Below are 23,673 nucleotides of genomic sequence, written 5' to 3'. Positions count from 1 at the left end.
ATGTGGGTGCTGGGAATTGAGCCCAGGACTTCTACAAGAACAAGCGCTCTTAACTGCTGTGCCACCTCTCCTGGCCTCTCCCACTACTTCTTTCTTACTAGGGAACTCATACTAGAGTTCTTTGCTGGCCAACCACAAAGCTTTTATTTTTTTTAATTTTACTTTCATTTTATTTTATTTTTGTTGTTGTTGTTTCTAATCCAGGATTTCATCTTGGAGAAGTAGTTCTCATTTACATTAGAAATCTTTGTTTAGATAGCACTAAACTTCCTACTATGCCACCCTCCATGCATCTGCATGCATGGTAGCACATATATGTGTATCTTTGTGTATGTGTACACCTGTCCACATGCCAACACTGCTGCATTTGATAGCTACGTCACTATTCCCCAAGCTCCATCCCAGGCCACCACCCACTTTTCTCCTAGTGAACCAATGTGTTCTGCCATTCTTTACATTTTTTAGAGTTGTCTTCCAAACTGACTTTTCTACATTAAAGTCTCTCTGACCTATATCTTCAAGTCTGTATCACCTGCACAAGCCAGCACTCCCTCACAAGAGACCCCTCCCTCCGTCGACTTTCAAATTCTAAACGTCACACTGTTGCCTTCACCTGTGAGCTGACAGGCACAGCTACTGCTTCCAGGTATGTACTCTCAGACTCTCCTCCACAGCCGTGTTTTGACCTATAACTGGGGTCCAGTGCATATTAGGCTAACCCTCACTGCAGCCATGCCACCCTCTCCACACCCCCACTGACCTGAGTCTCCCATATACAACCAACTTACTCCCTTTTTCTCTGAAGTAGACACCTATTTTAACCAACCCTATGTCTGTTCTGGGTGCCTTTAATACTTCCACCTCTGAAGGCCCTTATCAATCGCTCCTGAGGAGCCTGTATGAAAACACCCCTGAAAAACCAGAGACAGAAATGTTGAACATGAATAAAATAATTTACTTCTGTGACTGAATACCCTGAACAAAACACTACTCACCCTTGAGGAAGTTTTGCTCCAATGTTAGGTGGAGAGTTGGCTGCCTGGGGAGTGTTTTGCTGTCTTGGGTCCTTGCTAGATGGAGTGGCTGCAGTACAACCAAGCAGGATCTCCTTAAACACTGCGGTGGGAACAGACTGTACAGGACCCATACTGGGGGAGGCCTAAAAGATACCAAACCAAGAGACATTAAATAAAAAGTCCCTAGTGGGAAATGATGATATGTTAATGAAATTAAAGGTAATTTCCTTTAATATTAAGCAAGTAAGCAAGCACGATACCATTGCAAAATAAAGACTAGCAGAATAAACAAAGAGATAAATCAAACACCAAGGACTCTTATCTGATAGCTGTAAATAAATTACTCAATTTTTCACAAAATTTAAGTGATCCTATAAGATTATAGCTGATCTTTTCCAGAACTCTGCCGCTGTATGAGGAAGAGAGATGTGGCAATTGCTTTAGTAATGCAATGGATAGAGGTGAACTTTTAAGTGACAGCTTCAATGGTAGCTGCTTCACATGCAATCATCGGGACATGACTTGAGTGCCCGCCACGCACTTACTGCGTAGATTGGCAGGAGGCCAGACCACATAGGACTCTTGTAGGCAATGGAACCTACTGGGTATCACGATAAGCCTTGGCAATGCAATAAAGATTGAGGACACAGTTCTTGTTCTTATGTGGCTCATCAAATCACAAAGGTCACCCCAAGCTGGAAAAAATATTAAATCATGACTGGCCTATGGGAAAAATCCGGGACATCTCTCCCCCTTCCCTTTCTACATAATTTTACTTTTGCAAAAATAAAACTACTGGATCCACATATTTATATTAGCCACAGAAATAAAATGTCCTACCATGAGGGAAAAAAAAAAACATATAAAATCCAGACAACTTCTGTACGGCTACAGTCAGTCCGCGCCTTTCCCAGTTATGTCATACTACCACACCCTCTGTACTTCACCAAACCCAAACCTAGAAAGAGTCACCTGTAACCATGCTGTCTACTGACAAACCACTTCCTCATTGACTCTGGCAGCCTTGAAAAGACTTTCTAACACAGAATAAAAACTTAAGGAACCCAATTAAGAAAATTTTAATTATCAAAGTTCTGACATTGTTTCAAATAATGTTTAAGTACTAAACTGATTACTTCTGACATTCTTTTTGTCAACTCAACTTTGGTTACACACTGTTTGCCTATTGCTTCTGTCCTGGTTGTTTGGGCAGGGGGTTGACTACACTCTTGGAACACTCGACTTTGTATCCTACTCTCTCAAATGAAGAAATCATTTGGGTTTATCTCTAAAAGGTGCTTGACTATACTTTAATACAGTTCTTTGATAATCCCTCATTAAATCAGTAGTCTCCAAAAACTGATTATCAATTCATTACAAATGCTTATTCAAAGTTCATTTTTATCAAGTGTCTCTTCCATCTGCCACCTCCTCTTTTTTTTTTTTTTATACATCTGGAGCTGATGTACAAATACTTCTCCTTAAATTATACTCCAAAACCAACATACTTCAAACTTTAGGTTGTAAACTATAGTATAGTTTTATAGTTTTACTCTGTACAATATCCATCTATCTTAGTTCAAGAAACTCCCTATCATCCCCATTTCCCACAGCCAATCAATAAATCAATTAATCATGCCTCCATTTTCAAAGTATCCGCTGAACATTTCCATTTCCGTGATACACTACTGCATTTCTCCCAGGCTGGCCTGACTGCCCTCCATTCTTGCTAAGCGTAATCCTGATGCCCCTACCCACCGCAGACCCAGAATTCTAAGACATTAAGGACGACTACCTCCGCACTGCCCGCAAGAACACCCTGTAGTCCAGTCTTCTGCCAACTACCACTCCCATCTCACTGAACACAGTATTTCAACTGAACTGGCTGCTCTTCATCCTAAGCCTTTTCTAGTCTGGGTTTTGTACTTGTATCTCTTCTGCCTTAAGTTCTTGGTGGCTGGCTGGTTCTATTTTCTTACCCATAAACTGGCTAAAGTGCTAGTCCTCAGAATTTCAGATTACTCACTGCAAAATAAGTGTCCTAGCAGCCATTCCTTAGTTCTATTACAGCCCCATTTCCTTCCTTTCCCATAGCTCCTGTAAAGTCTCGTTTTGTTTTGTTTTGTTGAGACAGGGTCTCTCTGTGTAGCCCCGGCTGTCCTGGACTCTCTTTGTAGACCAGGCTGGCCTCGAACTCACAGAGATCTGCCTGCCTCTGCCTACCGAGCACTGGGATTAAAGGCGTGTGGCCGGCGTTAAAGTCTCTTTCACTTAGCTGTCGCCAGCATCCTCACAATGTACACTTGGGGCATAGGTCCGTTCCTTTATCCCGTCTGAACTCATCAGGCCAGACAGAAAGCAATGATCAGTTACACCGGTGGAATGATGTGTGACAGGCACAGTAGCAGTTCATATTCTTAAGTAGCGATCGCTAAGTGTTAGAAGTTACTTTAAAAGACAGGCAGTAGTAATGCTCACCACAGTAGATCAGAATCTGCCACACAGTATTAAGGTAGTATTCATTGGAGGGGGAAACGGAGTGAGGGGAAAAAGAAAGAATCTGCAGTTTTTATAATGATGATTCACCACAAAAAGGAAAAGATTTGGGGGAAGAGTAACAACAGTAGCACAGTGGATTAAAATCACTGGATTCTGATGTCCAACCTTGGTTTGCAATCAAGTTTTTGGCACCTCTTAGCTACTGTCCCTATTTATACAGTGACGGTAGCATTTACTACAGTACTTGGAACACAGGCAAATCAATCTGAGAGAAGCTCTCTTACAACAATAAAATCTTGTGCAAATGTTCTCACTTATGTCACCCTGTAACAGAGTCAGCAGTAACCGACAGTGCTTTTTCTTTAAGAAACTGAAGAATACCTCTCCATACCCTGCCTAAGACTCAACTCAACAGGGGCAGGACTTCTGATCCCAAACCCATCTTCACGCACACACTTCTGCACTGGCCTCTGACTTGACAAAGGTCAAAGTTTCTTCTTACCTGAAGAGTTTTCCCTGAAGGTCTTCTATACCAGTCATGGCAATAGTTCCTCCCTGCCAGCAGACGGAGATAATATAATTGAGTGTACGGCAGTACTCTAAAAAGGTCACTGCTGGCTCACACTCTTCAGCAGACTGTCCCAGTTAACCAAGCAGTGTCATAACTCTGAGGAATAGTCTGCTAGGCAGAGAAGACCTTCAAGGAGCCAGATGTCACTGGCAAACATGTTTCTCTTAACCACACTACAGCCAAATGTCTCACCTACCCAAACTCCTGTCCTCCAAAGACTACCCTGAAAGAAAACATGTGCCAGTGCAGTGCATTTGGGAAGTACAGGTTCGGGGGAATGGTGCCAAGTGTGTTACTGTACTCACCTGTCACTCACATTTACAGTACCTGCCTTCCCTCTTCAATTCTCCTAAAATCTAGGTCAGGCCAGGGTTTCCAAAACCTTCTCAATTATAAAATCATCCAGAATATAAAATAATACTGATATGGGAAAATATTCTCCAGGAATCAAGGAGGATACAAGAGAGAGTGATCTTTTAGTTTCAAAAGAGACATTCTGCACCAGGCCTCAGTGATACCATAAAAGCCAGAGGAATGGCTATCTCTCTTTGCTTCACTATACTTTTCTTGACTAATCATAAATATTAAAGTAATGGCGCCAGACTCCTAAAGCTTCTAATACTCAGGTAAAAATCTATACTTTCTTTCTTTCTCTCTCTCTTTTCGAGACAGGGCTTCTCTGTGTAGCCGTGGCTGTCCTGTAGTCACTTTGTAGACCAGGCTGGCCTGGAACTCACAGCAATCCACCAGCCTCTGCCTCCCGAGTGCTGGGACTGATTAAAGGCGTGCACCACCACGCCCAGCTAAAAATCTGTAGTTTCAATGTCCTTTATTTTTCTATTAGTCCCCTGCTCCCATTAGGTCACCCATATTGATGACAAACCTAATGCAGATATCCAATGAGCATATCATTCTACAATCCAAGCTCCAGTGATCCTCCTGCCTCAGACTTCTAAGTAACTGGGACTACAAAAGTGTCCAGTGAAAACTAATACTTTATTTATGGAGTGTCATTTCTCATTTTTCCATGTAGAGGTTAATAAACTATATCCAGGCCAAAGTCAGGGCTTAATTTTTAAAGTTTCTACTGTGCCCAACCATCAGTTCAAGAGCACACAAACTTATTAAGCATGAAGAGACAGTACAGACATACTCAAAGATTCAGTCTTGCTTCTTTCCCTACCAGAGGGAGTGGGGCAGAGGATCACTATGTATCAGCACATCTTACATGTGCCTCTTAAACATATCTGTGTACCAGGTTTAACTGCTTTTTCCATACTCTGAAGAACTGACAACCCCAGGAGGTCTCCACGATGCCAATTCTGTCAGCCTATCAGGACGAGTTTTCCAGTGTCCAAAGAAGGCATACCATTCCCTAGCCCCTTCCCCAACTACAATTCTCATTTTCATCACACTTCTAACTGTTTGAGCTGATGCAATCTCTATGCATTCTCTATGGCCTTTACGTACTTCCATAACAACATGTTAACAATTCCTCCAAAATCAGAATCTGACCGGTTATAATTCTACCCACTTTTATGTAGCTTCTAACACTGAATTACTTGGCAAGGTCCTCTCTGAGCTTAATCCTAAGATGCACTACAATCATTTTTTTTTCTGTATCGTCCCTTAGTACTTCTTCCTGAAAGACTTATTATCCATTTCCTTCTAGAGTAAGGATCTCTATAACCAGCTGAGACACAGCCTATACTAAGAAACTACACAGGTACTACACATTACCACCTGACCATATCAGTTAAGCTTTGGTTTTTCAGACAGGGTTTCTCTGTGTAGCCTTGGTTGCCCTGGACTCACTTTGTAGACCAGGCTGACCTTGAACTCAGAGGGATCCACCAGCCTCTGCCTCCGAAGTGCTGGGATTAAGGCATGCACCACCAGGCCCGGCTGCTTGAGCTTGGTAAATTCGAACTGCTGAGTTCCATGGTGCAACATTCAAATTACTCAGTCCACTCACTGTATCAACTATTCTACTTCCTCTGCCCGAACACCTAGTCTTCCACCAAGCCAAATTAATGCTATCTTCTAAGGCTACTGCCTCACCTCACGACCACTTACAGTAGCTAACACCATCAACCTAACCAGTGCCATGTTTCCACTGCCACTGCCTCCCAAATCACACCACATATTCAACTTAAACGAAAGCATCCCTTCTGCCTCTAAAGGTGTTTCCGTTCTCTTGTCCTCCAGAAAGCTAGGGCACCATCTTTCTGGTTTCCTGGATGGGTATATTTGAAATTAAATGAAGAGAAATAATATTAATTCCTAATTAATTTCTACAATGACCTCTTCATTCTTTCCTGAATAATCTGAGCCCCCACTAGGAAGGTTTAAGCCTAGATAGACATTTGCAAGGAAAAGTTTTTATCATCTTGATTCAGAAACCTTTAGGTGATGTGTCAAAGTTCTTGTCTAAACATAGGCAAAGGGTGCAGGAAATGCCACCAGACTCCCCGACTACAGTCTCTTGAGCTTCTGTAGCACAATACTTGCTTTGGTTCTACCTGATCCTGTTGTCTACTCTGCCCTTGATCCACAAGGCTAGCTAGACGCATCCACTGACTCACTCGTGCTATTTTTCCTTGCCTTATTCCCCTAATGTTCAAGGGTCTTGCTTAAATGCCGTAAGCAGTCTGCTTGGTATCATTCTTATCAATTTTAGAATTCTAAACTCTAACCCAGAACATCCTAATCCCAACACAGATGCATATGTGCTACATAATGGGAAATTACTCATGTAACAATATGCATATGGATCCCTAAACTGTCAAATGTATTCGTCCTGTAACAGGTCATAATGACAAAATAACAAACAGCCCAAATAGTATTTCAGAAGAGAAGTAATCAATCACCTGAAGTCACATAACACTCATAAAAGTCAGTTCCTTTTTTTCTGAGCCAAAAATTAATCAGTCATTTATTCCAAAAGCTAATACATCCATACACTTATTCACAAATAACCAATGCAAGTTAGCATTATCATGAGGCTATGGGTCCTATTTCAAAACCTTCTCACAATCCTAAGGTTCTTCCCTTCCTCTCAAGCCAGGCAGGTTTCTAATTTAACTATAAAGTTCAATTTCCTTCAGAATCACTTCTAATGGTAGAACTGTCACATACTGAGAATTTTAACTGAATAACTAAAAACAAAAAAGAAAAGAAAGAAAAGAAACTTTTAAAGCCCCAAATTAGTGAACCAGAAATTTATATTATCTCCATCTGCTTGAGTATAGAAATTATAGCCAAGACCTGGAACTTAAACAACAGACAAGACAGCAGAGAAGAATGGAACCAACGGCTATGTCACTATTAGAGACCAGTCATGCAATGTTAAACTCTCACAGTGACAAAAATAAAACAGTTACCTCAGAGCAAGATTTTGCTTGCTTAGAAACCAAACTTCCGTTATTTTCAGAAGACTTGCGTTTTGCAGCTCCGATTCTTGTAGAATTGCCTACAATACAGAACAGCAGGTAAATAGGCTTCCTTCTTTCCCTTAATGTGAGAAGAAAGAGATGAAGGAGAAGAAAGGTTTAATAAATGTGTCTTACCACATGTCACAAAGTTATCGTGTATAACTTCCACATGAATCAGTGCTGGGTCAACAATTTTCAGTGCTGGAATCTTAAAAATAAAACAAATGATACTGGGAATTTTTTTAATGTTGAGAATAATACCTGAAAATTAAAACCAACTAACACAGCAACTGGACACCATACAAATAACTTTTCACAATTGCAATGCCTTTTATTTCTAATTCTAACATTTTATTTAAAAAGGGCTTAGCATCAAGATCATAGCTGCTCTATACAGTATCCTGCCCTGTAAAATGGCATCAGTTATTATTGTTTTTACCTCCTCACAGTTGACTTGAAGAGTTTTTGATGTTGGGTTTCCATTTACAACAGTTGCTGAAAACCACTGAGTAGATGGATCCAAACTATAAATTTTTACTTCTGAACCAACAAGGTTCTTGTCACCTTAAAAAAGAAAGAAAGAAATTGATTCTCTCTCTTACGACTGGCACTATATTTACCCTACCATATTCTATGGGGCCAAGAAGTACCAAACAATTCATCAAAACTGAACTCTCTATCCTCTGTAGTTTTAGAATAATCTAATACAGGAACCCCTGAGAGAACTGCTAAGGCTCCAAAAAAAAAAAAAACAAACAAACAAACAACAACTAAAGCAAAAGCATTTGGCTATGAAGCTGACTGAGAAACTAGATTAACAGCAAATAGAAAGGAAACGATTCCCAAATAATGGCTTTTTTTAAAAAAAGAAAAAATGGATTTGAAACTGGCCAGATGCAGTAGTACCCGCCTGTAATTGCAGCACTCAGGAGGCAGAGGTGGGCAGATCTTTTTGAGTTCGAAGCCAGCCTAATCTACAAAGTGAGTCCAAGACAGCCAAGACTACACAGAGAAACCCTGTCTCAAAAAACTAAGCAACCTCCCCCGAAAAAAATTTTTAAGCGGTTTTGAGAAAGGATTTCTCTATGTAGCCCTGGCTATCCTGGAACTCCCTATGCAGACCAGGCCGGCCTCAAACTCAGTGCTCTGCCTGCCTTGCCTCCCAAGTGCTCAAAAGCATGCACTGCCTGGCTCCCAAATAAAGTCTTACCAACTTCATATAGCAAAAATTCCAAACACAACAAATCTTTATCTCAAAATATAGCTGGGTTTTTCAAGTACCACCTCTGAGCTCTCACAGTTCCAGGAGACTTAGCATAATAAATCTGTTGGCCTTTAATCCCAGCACTCGGGAGGCAGAGGCAGGTGGATTGCTGTGTTCGAGACCAACTTGGTCTACAAAGCCAGTCTAGGACAGCCAAGGCTACCCAGAGAAACCCTGTCTTGAAAAACCAAAAAAAGGCCAGGCATGGCGACTCACGCCTTCAATCCCAGCACTCAGGAGGCAGAGGCAGGTGGACTGCTGGGAGTTCAAGGCCAGCCTGGTCTACAAAGCCAGTCTAGGACAGCCAAGGCTACCCAGAGAAACCCTGTCTCAAAAACCAAAAAAAAAAAAAAACCAAAAAAAAAAAAAAAAGCAAGCAAGCAACAAACCAACAAACAATTTTTAAAATAAAAAGAAATTTCCAATCTACAACATCAAAAAAAAAAAGTTTCTTTCAATGAAGAGTAAGTGAAAAATGTAAACCCTAACTTCTTATAGGCCCATCATTGGCTAACTCATGAATTGACCCAGCAGGCCAACTACACACCTTGTAAAAGATGGCTTTCATCCAGATGTTTTACGATCAAGGCTTGGAATTCTTTACTGACTGTCTGATTATCAGTAAGGGAAAGGCGAAGACTGTTTACATCCTGTAAAGTCAAAGACCGGAAGAGTTGTTTATTAAAGTTAAGAGTGGTTTAATCAGATTAGTTATAGAGCATTTACTAACCACTTGACTTTACTAAACCACTGCCAACTCCAGTGAACTGAAGAGGTCAGAAAGTCACAAATCACTAAACAATTATAAGTCCTCAGCAAACTAAAGTTACACCACCTAAGTTAGGAGCATTAGATGACCTATGACTTGGCTGTAGAGGTGGCTCAGGGGTTAAAAGCACTTGCTGCTCATCCAGAGCACCCAAGTTAGCTCCAGCTCCAGGGAGATCCAATGCCCTCTACAGGTCTCCAAGGACACCGACACACATGGCATACACAGATAAAAACAATCCATTTTTAAAAGATATACTAGGAGTCAACATGATATAATTTAGTTATGAGTATAATATACAAATCAAACTAACCAACCCAAATAAAAAAATGCTCTACATCCCAAAATCTGTGGATGGGGAAAACCCAGAAAATATGAGACAGATGCACACTGTCTGTTCATCAAAATAATTCTTTTTAAACTTAATTCATATAAACTCATTTAACATAACTAGTATTCGAAATGCACTTTTCTTGTTATAAAAAGTAGAGGAATAAACAGAAATTCTCAATGAATAGCCTAGGACTCCAGAGGAAGCGTCTTTTGAGACACTCCATTCTTGGCACTATTCCAGAGTTCCCTGGTTTTATGTGCATACCCAATCATGATAAATTTATATAGAAACTGTCAATAGGAGTGACTTGCCAAACCCAACTTCTAACAGGGTGAAGAAAAAAGTGCTAAACTCAGAGCCCTCCAGAAGCAGGCCTTCAGGCTTCTCTCTGTGACTTGGTAGGCAAGAACAGCTCGCTTATTTCTCCCACTAAAAACAACTGGTCTCAGAGTAAGGGGCCATGCTAGAAAAAATGCATTTCTTTGGCAAGTAGCAGATAAAACCTAGAAGCTCCATATATACTCACAGTCAATCCCTAAATACTCAGATATGGTTGTTTTTACTTATGTATTTATTGCTATTATAAGTAAGATGATTCTCCATTTCTTACTACAAAGTGAAACAATGTATTAACAAAGACAGCTGACCAGGGCTCTCCAACCAGGCCAACTAACTCTCGTCCACCTAGGAAGGCTTTAGGGCCCAACAAACCTGTCAGTTGGTTCTATATCCTTTTCTTACTCACAGATAATCACATTCCACGTCAAGGCAGACCAAGAATTTCATCCAGTTTCTGTGTGATCACATCCTCCAACATGTCATTTTACAGAGAAATGCCTAGCTACAAGATGATGCCCTAAAGAAATAAACTTTGAGCACTTTTCAACAAAAAGTAACAAATACACATAATAGCCCCTTCAATTAATTATACCTTGATAGTAACATGTAGTTACATGCACATTGCTAACAACCCACAGTGCATTTTTCCTAAGAACAATAAAAACTTCAATCTGGATTTTTCAGTCTTAAGAAACAGAACTAAGAATTCTACTTCCACTGAAAAGCCAGGACATACGTATGAAAGATGTAAATTCTGAAAGCAACGCCCAGTAAAAACTACTCTTATTACTTAGAAAGAAAAACATCCGTATCAGTGAAAATCCCCTGATCCTTACTCACGGGCAAGTCACTCTTCACTTATAGCAGGAAACAGCCCTTGATCTTCCCTAGCATACACAGGCACCTGCATCTGAAACCAACTCAGGAACAAACATGCTCCTGTTCCAATACTTAAAACACTACACAGCATATTCATTTTCAGCCTCGTTTTCCAGGACATGGAAAGTGAGATGCAAGTAGAGAGAAAACCAGTGCTCTAGGCTTTCTGATACAGGCCTAGAAATCCTGTTGACCACTGATGCCAAACTGCCTGTTGGCAAGTACATTTAATGAATTCACAGAAACAAAGAGACCCCGAAGCACAAAGCAGAAGTGGAAAAGAGAAATCAGTAAAGCTTAATAAAATGCTATCTAAAAGGTGAATGTTATTATGAAGCCAGGACTATTTTTTCCTAAAGTAGTGGTCCCTGCCTTCTAACAAATTCTTAACAACCACCTATGGGCAAGATCCAAGAGCTTAATCATTGTAAAAAAAGATCTGAAGAGTTTTCCAAACTGATTGGACACGCACTGTGACTGCTGTTGATAATGAGAACTGACTACCAAATTGCTAAGAACACTGAACTAGGGAACATGAACAACTGCTAGGAAGAGACATGCAGGGGTTTTATGAACCTCAAAAGTCACATTTTCATGAACTGATCAACATGCAACAATTTTATCTTATATGTCTGTCTGTCAAGACATAGGTCTTACTGGGCGTGGTGGCACACACCTTCAATCCCAGCACTCAGGAGGCAGAGGCAGGCGGATCTCTGTGAGTTTGAGGCCGGCCTGGTCTACAAAGCGAGTCCAGGACAGCCAAGGCTACACAGAGAAACCCTGTCTTGGAAAACAAAAAACAAAAGACATATGTCTTATTTAGTATATATTGCTGCTGATCCAGTGATCTTGAACCTCATGGCTAAACAACTTTAGTATCTACTGTACATTTCCCTCTTCAACACTTTCTTGCATCAGACAGCACTGTAACATTTAGAGGCTTAAATGTTAAGATAATGAAATTTAAAAAAAAAAAAAAAAGAGGAGGAGGGGGGAGAAAGAAACAAAGAAAAGAAGCAAAGAAGGGGAAAATGGAGCAGGGGGAAAAAGCATCACTAAGCTACACAATGAATGCAGAAGACACTGCCCTGTCCCCTGTGTCACTTCAGCTGGAACTGGCATAAGAAAACTGAAAAATGCTGCTCTGTGCAGGACTGCACAGGGCCACGAACAACAAGGAGCAACTATGTGAACAAGCAGGCAAACTCAGAAGACTCATGAATAAGGATAATATGTATTCCTATATAAACAGTAACTTTTGAAAAATCACTTTCATATCACCTTCCTTTTTCCATACCACACACCATATCAATGTAATACTTTGTCCTTTTAATTCCAAAGCATAGAAAGCCACAGACTAACACTAAGAGATGTATACAAGAAATAACTTTGGAGCCAGGCGGTGGTGGCGCATTCCTTTAATCCCAGCACTCGGGAGGCAGAGACAGGTGGATCTCTGTGAGTTTGAGGACAGCCTGGTCTACAAAGGAGTCCAGCCAAGGCTACACAGAGAAACCCTGTCTCAAAAAATATCCACAAAAAAAAAAAAAAAAAAAAAAGAAAGAAAGAAAGAAAGAATGAACAACCTTTGGTAAGTTTTTTTCCCTATTAGGCATCTGCACAAGAGCAATGACTATGAGCACTTTACGTCTCACAGTGAGATAACTTGTACTTGTATGTTAAATGCTGCGCCCGTGGATTACCTGTATAGGCTTCAAGAGCTCTTTAGAAACAAATACACTTTGTTGGTCTCCAAGGAAGCGAACAGAAGTTATAGATCCCAAGCCTGCTTTGTCTAGCAGAGATTTGTACATCTAAAGACAAACAAAACAAAAAAACTGTTAAGTCATTGTAACTGCTATCAACATCAGAACTGGCAATTTTCCACACATGAAGAAAGTGGCAAACCATTAAGTTTTTATTTACTGCAAGGATTTCCTAACATTTGTGCTACCACCAGATTACAATATTTAAACCCAGTAATTTAAACCAGATATACATTTGGAAGTTATTAACTCACAGGTCTACAGATCCATGATTTCCCAAAAACTTATGTGGAAAAAAACGTGTACATGTTTTTCTGAGACAGAGTATGTTTTTAGAAAATTCTTAACAGCTGGAAAAAATACATAAAGGGTAAAATACAATCACAGCCCTATATTGCTCAAACATCCAGTAGCTTTCCACTTAGAGACAAAATCTGAACTTTTGCTAGCACCCTACACAATTTGGCAGTTTTCCATCTGTCTCCCAGCTTCTCCAACTACTCCACACCTGACTCTTCCTCCTTTAAGCTCCAGCTTGTGTCCCATAAAGTCTGCCCTGTCCTGTCCAGATTCACAGATGACTTCTGCTCTACAATTACAATGTGGGTAAAGCAAAATCCTATAGGGGTTTACAGAATCTTTAAAGCTCCAACATATTACCAGGTGATGGTGGTGCACGCCTTTATTCCTAGCACATGGGAGACAGAGGCAGGCATATCTCTGTGAGTTCGAGGCCAACCTGGTCTTACAGAGCGAGTTCCAGAATAGCCAGGGTTAAAACAGAGAAAAACCCTGTCTCGAAAAACAAAACAAAACAAAAACCTCCAAAATATTCTGAGTTCCCTCTTTCCACTCCGCTTCCACCTCACGTCCACTGAGTCCAGCCAGTTCTGCCCGTTAGAACGTACTTGCCACATGCAGTCAACTACCAACTTTCTTCAAATGCTGACCATCTGAACAAAGCACAGTTCTGTGTGCATGTATGTCTGTTACTTTCTAAGTTGTGACCCTGACATTACCTCCATCTAGATTTCTAAGTGAAGAAAATAAGGCCCTGCAAAGCCATGGGGCCTGCCAGAGCCACCGCACTCCTCCCAGGGTAGGCAGACAATCCTGAGGGCTCTAACTCCTCCAACTCATCACACACATGACACTATTGTATCAAAGGGACCTTACAGTTCCCTTGTTTCATCCAAAATGGAGTAAATCCTCTCTACTTGTCAGCTCAATGAAAAGCAAGTGTTACTTACTATTGCAGGCCATTGAGTAACTCGCTCAGGAAGGTCAGGCGATTTTCGTTCTGCCAGAACCAGGTTATGCTCTACTAAGAATGCTCTTCTCAGAAGGCTGTAGACGTCGATCCATCTTCTCTTCCTCCAAGACTCCCCATCAAACTCCACACACACCTAAACGCAACAGAGCAAACTTAAGTCCTAGGCTTTTTATTGTCCTACTTGAATACCAGGTCTGCTCTCTCCGATCCATGGCCTAATATATTAAAGATAATCATACAAGGTCCAAACTTTGACTCCCAAACTACTATGGGATTCAGAAGTCCAGAGCACTTAGGGTCAGTGCCCTCAAGATGACCTCTAAAAAGGCCAGAACTCAAAGAAACCGCAACTAGAAGGGTTTTACATATGCTAATTAGACTGTGATCTTGGGCCGCTAGAAGGAATTTGAAACCCAAAAGCAACACTTACCACACTGCATTGTAATTCTCTGTCAGTGTTACTTCCACTACCACCTCTAGTTCCCAGGATCAGAACTTGTCAACATCCTTTCAACCAACCCAGAAACCAGCCTGAGAATTAGAAGCCGAAAACTATTTCATTTACTCATAGAGAAATAAGTATCTCTAAAGGTTTGTTGTTGTCCTGTGTGTTTTCCAGTGCTAAGGAAGAGCTTAGGCAAGTATTCTATTCATGAGCTACATCCACAGCCCATCAGTTTCGCCCGGCTCACATCTGAGATTCTTAAGGCTGAAACTACTACTACAATTTGTGATATTAAGACATGGCCAGGTGTGGTGGAGTACGCCTTTAATCCCAGCACTGGGAGGCAGAGGCAGGCCTGTAAATTCAAGGCCAGCCTGGTCTACAAAGTAACTCCAGGACAGCCAAAGCTACACAGAGAAACCCTGTCTCAAAATATCAAAAGATATTAAGATAAAACAAAAACATACAAGCAAAACAAAAAAAAATCCTACAGTCCCAAAGTAGGTCTATTAGTAACCCTTGAGTCATGAATTGTTCATAAAATCTTAAAAGGTTATTAAAAATGTGTTAACAGCACCCTGTATTTCTCCAAGGCATTTATTTCATCTAGATCTTTAATCTTCTTTAACAGATCTCAATAAAATAATGTAATATGCAATGGAGAAGATCAATTTTGTTGTTGTTGTTGTTTGATTTTTGGGACAAAGCTTCTCTGTGTAGCTTTGGCTGTCCTGGACTCCCTTCTCTAGACCAGGCTGGCCTCGAGTTTACAGAGATTCCCCCTGCCTCTGCCTCCTGAGTACTGGGATTAAAGGTGTTTGCCACGATGCCCAGCAATTATTTTTATTTAAAATTCTTCCTCCTATAAACCAGTCTCTTGAGTTTCAAGGATTAATTAATCTTTATCTATGGAATCTACTCATGACTCTTACTCCTCAACAGTGAGATTACCAGTTGATTTGCTTCCACTGATGTGCTAGAAGCTGGAGACTATTTTCTTTGAAGAAGCTTTCCTTACCAAAGTCAACACCTGCTGTGGCGAAGAGAAGGAGAGCATGTGCACCTTCTGTTCCTAACTCATGCACAGTCGGCTATTTGTGGAAGACTGAGATATAAACGAGCAGGTCGAAGTCTGTGTCTGCTTTTGTATCACTGGAACACAATTTCTAATCACTAACCAAATTATTAAAATGAATAAATCAACAATTTCTCTCTGAATTGAGCTATCTTGTTTCTCATGTCTACTAGATAGAAGGCAATTGAGTTTCCAACTCATACTGCTAACTCCAATCCTAAGGCGTTGCTAGTCTATTCAACACTAAGAGGACTTGCTGTTCTTAGAGGGCTTGGATGTGGTTTCCAGCACCCACACAGTGGCACACAACTTTTAACACCAACTTCATGTTCAACGACTGCCATGTTCTCCAGTCTCCTAGCTGAAGACTCTGTTCACATCAGTCTTAAGGTTAAGCCAACTTTCAGTGACAGGTTTGTTTTTGTTTTTTCTATGTATCAGAAATATGGAACAGCAGAGGTAACCATAAAGTATAGAAGTAAAGATCTAGGCTTGACTCCTAGCTCTGATAAAGCTTTCTTAGATGATTTTACATGAACAAAAGCAATGTAAGAATGAAAGGAAACCAACTAACCTGAACCCTAGTTAAGGACCCATTATTTTGTACGATGTATAATAACAGAGGACTCGGGAATCTGATGTACAGCATGAGGACCTGATTTTATATTCCCAGCATCCACAAAAAGCTGAGCACAGCAGCATGTGCCTGTCATTCCAGTGCTGGGGGAAGAGACAGGAGGATCTGGAGGTTTGCTGGCAGACAGTCTTTAGTCAGCAAGTTCCAAGCTCGGAGAGAAGTAAGGGGAAAGTGATAAGCAAGGGACTCAACATCCACCCCTGGTCTCTACCACACATGTATATAACATATCATATACGCAAAAGAAAAAGAAATACACTGGGTTAAAAAAAAAAAACTCAATAAATCCTAAATTTAATCGTATGAATCTTTTACTAGCTTCAAAATGAAAATATTAACATATATCTCACTGAATTTAGATTTAAAAATAATATATAAGTATTTCTGACAGAGCATTTTTGTTTTGGGGGACAGGGTCTTACTATAGGCCTAGCTGACCTAAAAATCAATTGTATGCACCAGGCTAGCCTTAAACTCAAGAGACTTGCCTGCCTTTGCCTCCCAAATATTGGAATTAAAGTTACATTCCACCGAGCCCAGTTTAAGGCTCCATGCTAACTCTCATAGTTAGACTGTGTCTTCCACATGACTATAGCATCTATCTATACTCAAAAGAAACAGGTGAAGGGTTTCCTTTAAGATCCTTAACTAATAACCACAGTTATTATCCATTTACTATGTGAAGCTTTAGATCACCTAATTCAAATCAAACAACTCTCTCAAATTTGAGGTACTTAGGGAAAAAAAAAGAGTAAGAAAAAAAAAACTTATCTACTGAAAACTGTCCAACATTTTATAAAAATTTTTTGTTGGGCTGCACTTATAGCTATCCTGGGGCACATGCCAAAGGCTGGACACATACACGTGATTTTCAAGTATTAGGCTGTGTGTGGCTAAAATTCGTATTAACTTAGGCTTAAAAAAAGATGACTTGCACAAAATACATACTATAATCTAAAACTGTAAGCTTTCTCTCAACATTTTTTAGCTTCCTATCAAAACCACGTATGTCTTTAGGAAGCTAGGGTTTCAGCTCAGTGGTGGGCGTGTGCACAGCACGCCTCAGGGTCCCAGTCAGACCAAGCACAGTGCTAGAAAAGCAAGGGGATCGGGAGCTCAACATCTCCCTCAGACGCAAGTTAAGTACGTGAGTCCTCGCTCCTCTCAAGATGTGCTGCCAATATTTCTATTAGAAGGTATTCATATTCAAAGATGACTAAAGTAACTCACACAGTGTACGAGCTCATCAATCCACCTGGTTTCTATTGTGTTCTTTCCATGGGCATACAAAGAGATGCTATTTATGCTTAACTATGGCTCATGGCCTGTACTACCCAAATTTGCTTTTTTACTAAGAGTATTTGTAAGCGGTAGCTAATAGTCTATCAAATATCTTGATCAGATTTTGCACAGTTCCAAATATTTCAAGCTAATTTTCTCCCAACAGAGAAATCTTTATGCTACATGGAGCTATGTTATATCTAATCAAGCTATTCTACAAACCTATCAATTTTGGTTTAACCTCATCTCACTTGAGTATTTAATTATAAAACCATTGGAAATGCCAAGAAAATGTTTCCGTGTTCAGAGCAGGAACACAGAGAATGGCGTGGTTAGTGTAGTTTTGATGATACAGAGACTCCATGTGTAGCTCTACAATGCACAAAGCACTAGCAGTTTTACCACTCTATAAATTTAATGCAGTGTGTGTGCATATATGTGTGTGTGTGTAAGGCTACTCAGAGATCCTACAACTTAACATTCAATTGTAAGAGGTGACCAGTTTATTGCACTGTGCCATGCGTTTCTAATTTTACATAGCTTCACTGGCAGTGGAATTCACAATCTTCCAGTTCTAGTGGTATGAACGGACAGAGAGCACCCAAATGCTGACAATAAGAAATGGTATATACTACTTAATTGCTAAAGATAGGCAAAGAAAGGAGCAGAAAACTCAAGAAATTGTATGTAAAGGAAGCTAAAGACCTACAAAGGAAGTTGGGCATGGTGGCGCACGCCTGTAATCCTAGCACTTGGGAAACAGAGGCAGGCAGATCTCTGTAAGTTTGAGGCCAGCCTGGTCTACAACGTGAGTCCAGGACAGCCAAGGCTATACAGAGAAACTCTATCTTGAAGAAAACAAAACAAAACAAAAAGACCTACAAAGGCTATGTGAAGGCAGAGGGCATTCCCAACATGCCCTTGAGTAGAAACAGCAGGGTAAAACAAGTCCTTAAAACTAGGAAATGGCTACTGCTTCATCATCAGTAAGTTATTTCTGCTTCCCCATAAGAAAGGAAATGATCTCCTAAGTCCTTCATTTACTGATCTAACTATTTGAACACACTAACTGCCAAGCAAAGTCCCAGGTGTTAGATACAAAGAAGCAGGTAAGATAAAGTACCCTATCCCTGTTCTACCTCAATATTACAGCCCACTGAGGTCTGGGGAGAAGAGTGAGCAAGTGATTGAACTTGTTTAAATCTCAGAAGGGTTCAAAATGGCACTTGCCACATAATAACCATTCAACAATGTCCTACCTACTTTACCAATGTCTTCACCTTAACTTCTTCACAATCTACTACTACATGTATTGCTCTTCTAACCTTTAAAATCTCTTTGCCACAAAGTCTTTTTCTAGATGAAAGGATGTTGAGCTGTCTTATTATCCTTCTTCCAACTTCAAGTGTAGAAAGACTAGTATTTGCACTAACAGTAAATGGACAGTTGCATACAAATTGAAACTCACTTGTATTTAGCCTAGTTACCCATCAGCAAGAGACACCTCCTCAAACTCTCATTATCCCTAAGCCCAGATGTAATCATGATCCAAAATATTTGGTTCTTGCTTTAGTATCATTAAGTACAACCTTGTTCTAGAGTTTTGTTTTCGTTTTTTGGGTTTGGTTTTTTTTTTTTTGGTTTTTGGTTTTTGTTTGTTTGTTTGTTTTTCGAGACAGGATTTCTCTGTGTAGCCTTGGCTGTCCTGGATTCACTTTGTAGACCAGGCTGGCCTCGAACTCACAGCAATCTGCCTGCCTCTGCCTCTGCCTCCTGAGTGCTGGGATTAAAGGCATGCGCCACCATGCCCAACTTGTTCTAGAGTTTTAAGACACATTTTTGTTAAATACAACATGCCCTATAAACTTAACTACTTTTGCTACTCAACTAGGGAATGCGCACCTTCCAGAAGGACTGGGTTGTAAAAAGGTTCTCAGTAGGGCAAAGTCAATCCTAACAATTTTCTTGAACTCAAGTCCCAGAAGACATACTGCCAACACGGATTCACGTCCACCCATCATCAGTTAGTAGCTAGTTATGCAGCCTGGACCACAGCCTTGTCTGAAAGTGAAGCTCCTTACAAAGGCTGGGTGTGTGTGTGAAAATAATACACGTTAAGGACCTTCTACACTGCATACATCATCCAGCAGGACCTGAGCCGTAGGGAAGTTAGTATGTAGTCTCCTATCAACTTCCCAAGAACTAAGTGCTACAAAGTTTAGGATTGCTCCCATCAGATAAAGTACTATACTTTTTTCTAAGTTGGCAGGCGGAAAAACCACAGCAACAATGAAATCAAATCTGGTACACAAAGCTTGTTTTAGTAGGTTATTAGCCTAAAGCAAACACACACAATCACTATCTCTAAAACCTGACTTGGCAGAGTAGAGGAGAAAAACGACACTTCACACACTACACAGCAGCAGCAGCAGCACTGTGGCACCACCCTGAGCAGCCGCACGACAGCTGAGGGAGAGGCCTCTGCAGGATAACGCTCTGGTTGTCACTCCTGAGGATGGTGCCCATGGCTGGTACAACTCTTTCTTCCCTAGGCACGGCATCTTCATCTGCAACATGGGACCAAACAGGACTGAACAGTCTAAGCCCTGCTCTAAGGACCAAAAAGAGTGCATTCGCGACCACCATGATGCTTGCAGCGTAAATGGTCACACTTCCTTGGCAACATGGGCACAAGGTACATGGTGGACCTCTGAGATGCATAACCATTTAAATATCCTTTTGCAGCGATGCTCTGAAGACTCACGATGGTGTAGGCATACACTGTCAGGCTAGGGCTCAAGGAAGCGCTTCAATATTGAACTGACAGTGGCTAAAACTTGCCTTCTTTGAGTAGCTTTCAAGAAAAGGGCAAAAAGCATAGTGAAGTAAAGACTCCAGAGCATGTGGGGTACAAACAGTTTCTGTCCTAACAGGCTTCCTCTAAGTTACTGCCACGTTGGAGCCTGTTACAAATCTTTTTTTCCCCCAGATGTTTTTGCACAAGGAGCCTTTGTTGGCACAATGGCTTCCTCACTGGTTGCTTCCAGACTATCTTTTCACACGAAGACTTGTATGAAAGAAAATTCATTCCTTTCAAAAGATCTAACTGAAAAGGTTTCAGAGTGTCATTCATAATACACATTCACTGGCCACACCAGCTCCCAAACACCTTGTGTGGGACAGCTCCACCCAAGGCCTCCATATATGGTCATATCCACACCAACCCAGCCCAGCCACACTAACCACACACTCACCACCCCAACCAACCAAACACAACTACGCCCCTCCCCCTACATTCATACGTTTTCATGTTGTAAAGTTTAGAAAGCTGAATGAAGAAATAAAGAGGAACACCCACACCTCAAATCATCTTTTCTGACAGCATTTTCAAGCTAGCCCTTGATAATGAATGATTCCAAACATGATCCACTTCTCTAACTTATTACTAATAAACAATACTCTTCCCATTGGGGGCATAATCAGACAGTCCCAGTGGGACCCACAGCCTGAATTAATGAAGTGTGTCTGAACAATCCTAAACCCATTATTAATCTTAGGCTCCTGGAGCCAAACACACCTTGACACTACACATCATTTCAAAGACTTTCAAGGTCTAGCTTTCTTGCACCTTCAGATCACATACCAACTTTCTAGTGGCCCATTTCAGAAAAGGGAGGGAGGGAGACTGACTGTCGTGTTACCAAGGTAACAGAAAACCCTCTGATTGCCCAGCCCCAGGAGATGGATTTTGTTTGTTTGTTTGTTTAGGGATTTTGTGTTTTGTTTTTGGATTTTTTTTTTCTTTTTACCTTCAGATCTTTCTTGGTAACGTCAGTGTGAGAAACAGCTCGAATGGTTCCCGACAGCCAGGGCCACTCAGCAACGCGCTCCAAGTCCCAGCTGTCGTGGCCGCCTTCGCTGCCTTCGGCTGCGGACAGACTGAGGAATCGCTTCCCCACCAGTACTGGCCAACTTTCTCCGAGCGTGAGCACCATGGTTTCCACGCCAGCAGGAAGGGCTCCTCCCTGCAAAAAGCACAAAAAAACAAAAAAAAATGCGATGGGGGGCGGCCGAGGTCGAAGGCGGCCCGAAGAGACGAAGCGCCCACGGGGACCGGTGGAATGACACCCCCGCAGGTAGACCCCGCACCCCGAACTGCCACCCGCGCCTCCCCCGCCCTCCCCTCCCTCCTCCGCCGCAAACACCGGCTCGAGCGCCGCGTGACCCCGTCGCCCCAACAACTTTCGCTTTTTCCAAACCTTTCAAAGCTGGACGCCAAGGGAGGGAAGGGAGGACTGCGCCGCAGCACCAGCGCTCCCTCCTAAGTGTCCGTCCCTTCACCCGGGCAAAGAAAGGACTCCCCCGGTGGCGAAGGCCCGTCCCGGAGGCCGGCCCCCGCCCCGGGCGGCCTCGGAGCCGCCGCGGACTCGCTCACGGACTCGACACTTGCCGCGCCCCCGCCCCCCGCTTCCGGGCCCCCCGGCTCGGGCGCACCCCCCACCCCCGCCCGCCCGGCCTCCGCCGCGAACCGGGGCGCCTCGGCGGCCGCCCGCACGGGCCCTTCACCTCTCTCCCGCGGTCTCCCCGAGCCGAGGCCCGTGGCGCGCTTACCCCGCCTCCCGCCTCCCTGAGTCACCCGCGACGGCCGCAACAGAGGCCGGCCGCCCAGCCGACTCCAGCTCCGACTTGGTTTCAAGAGCTCTCTCTCACAAGACACGCACAGCCTCCCGGGCCCGCCCCCTCGGAGCCGCTGCCACCGCCCATTGGACGAACAGCGGGGGCTGGGCGGGGCATCCGAGGAAACTGTCCGTTTCTATTGGTAAGGCGGAGAAGGGCGGGGCGAGGGAAAAAAAAACAATTCCTCGGCTGCCTCCTCCCACCCCGCCCCCCCACCCACCGACTCGAAGCCGACCCCCTTCAGAGCGCGCAGGACGCAGCCCGAGGATCCCTCCGCCGCAGCGCCATTCTTCTATTTGTTGCCTCGCGCTACGCAAAAAAGTCCCGCCGAACCGGTCATCGACTTGGAGGCCAGGCAGAAAAATCGCGTGGGCTCACAGCTAAGACTGGATGGGGAGACCTAGGGCCAAGAGCGCCCATTGGGTCGCGCTCCACCCGCGCAGGCTGTCGACCGAAGACGGCCCTTCCACTCGGCGGAGGAATCTCACGGGAGAGGGGCGGGGGCGGCACACAGCCTGCGGGGGAGGGACGGCACTGGGACGTGCGGTTTCAGGCGTACGCAGCTAGGGGGAGGAGCGACTGGGCTCGGGGAGCTGCTGCGCATGCGCCGGGAGGGGCGGGCCCGGGAGCATGGGCTCATGGGTGAAATGGCCGCCGGAGGCGCAGGCGCACGTGGTGCTGAGCGTGAATGTCTAGGTCCGCCATTTTGAAGGATCCATGAAGAAAGGCATGGGTCTACTGGAAAATGAAGCTCATTAGATCTAGAGGCCAACAGTCTACGCAGTATTATCTGGGATGTGTTTTTCTTTTTAACGTAAAGTAGATAGAAGATGTTCTGAGACTAACAAAGAGATTAAAGTAGATGGAGTTGATGATGATCAAAGTGATAGTGGAAGAGGAGGAGACTTTGAAGGACAAAGGAGAAAAAAAAGATGATTACGTGTTTTGGACCAAAGTATCCTTGGTTGAATGAAGAAACGGAATGAGTAACTGAAGACTTCTTTAGGAAGCCTGGTGCTTGAACTATCATCACATTTAATCCATAATATAAAATGAGTGGAAGTTTACCGTTTTACAAATACGAAAATGGGAAATCAGGAAAAGTTTTTTTTAATGTATTAGGAAATGAATGTGCAATGAAATCAGTGCCAGATGCTCATTTTGAAATGTATTTGGTATGAATACATGAGATTAGAATGATAAAACTTAAATAATCCTGAAGAATTAACTGAGTTGGATTTATGGTATTCGGACCATTAAGAAGTGGGAAATGGAATGAAGAAACATATTCACTTCAACAGAAAGCAAAAATGGGAACAAGAAAAAACAAAAGAAAGAAGAAAGTATGATAAAAAATAAAATGACAGGAATAAATCCATTTGTATTTACAATAAATATGAATGGCTTAAAT

At 42.4% G+C, this 23,673-nt stretch overlaps 1 protein-coding gene across 6 annotated transcripts in view; it reads right to left on the bottom strand.

Annotated features, from left to right (window-relative positions):
- The window catches only part of KDM3A (lysine demethylase 3A), a 45,803-nt gene extending 23,041 nt beyond the window's left edge, over positions 1-22,762 (bottom strand). The window contains exons 1-9 of one of the 6 annotated variants that reach the window (XM_084766867.1): positions 22,483-22,762; positions 21,395-21,610; positions 14,125-14,280; positions 12,812-12,922; positions 9,332-9,434; positions 7,960-8,084; positions 7,656-7,728; positions 7,470-7,558; positions 996-1,159 (exon numbers count right to left, since the gene is read on the bottom strand). In XM_084766867.1, coding sequence (XP_084622993.1) covers positions 996-1,159; positions 7,470-7,558; positions 7,656-7,728; positions 7,960-8,084; positions 9,332-9,434; positions 12,812-12,922; positions 14,125-14,280; positions 21,395-21,580 — 1,007 coding nt within the window. In that variant the 5' untranslated portion in view covers positions 21,581-21,610; positions 22,483-22,762. Of the gene's footprint in view, positions 1-995; positions 1,160-4,017; positions 4,071-7,469; positions 7,559-7,655; positions 7,729-7,959; positions 8,085-9,331; positions 9,435-12,811; positions 12,923-14,124; positions 14,281-21,394; positions 21,611-21,844; positions 22,024-22,151; positions 22,441-22,482 lie in introns of those variants that run through there. The other 5 variants (XM_084766866.1, XM_084766868.1, XM_084766869.1 and 2 more) reach the window with 5 other exon arrangements.
- Between the last annotated feature and the right edge of the window lie 911 nt (positions 22,763-23,673).

The sequence above is a fragment of the Acomys minous genome (assembly GCF_964271855.1).
Source record: "Acomys minous genome assembly, chromosome: 17".
Lineage (NCBI taxonomy): Eukaryota > Metazoa > Chordata > Mammalia > Rodentia > Muridae > Acomys > Acomys minous.
Note: the sequence above shows the minus strand (reverse complement) of the source record. Positions and strands in the feature narration are given on the sequence as shown.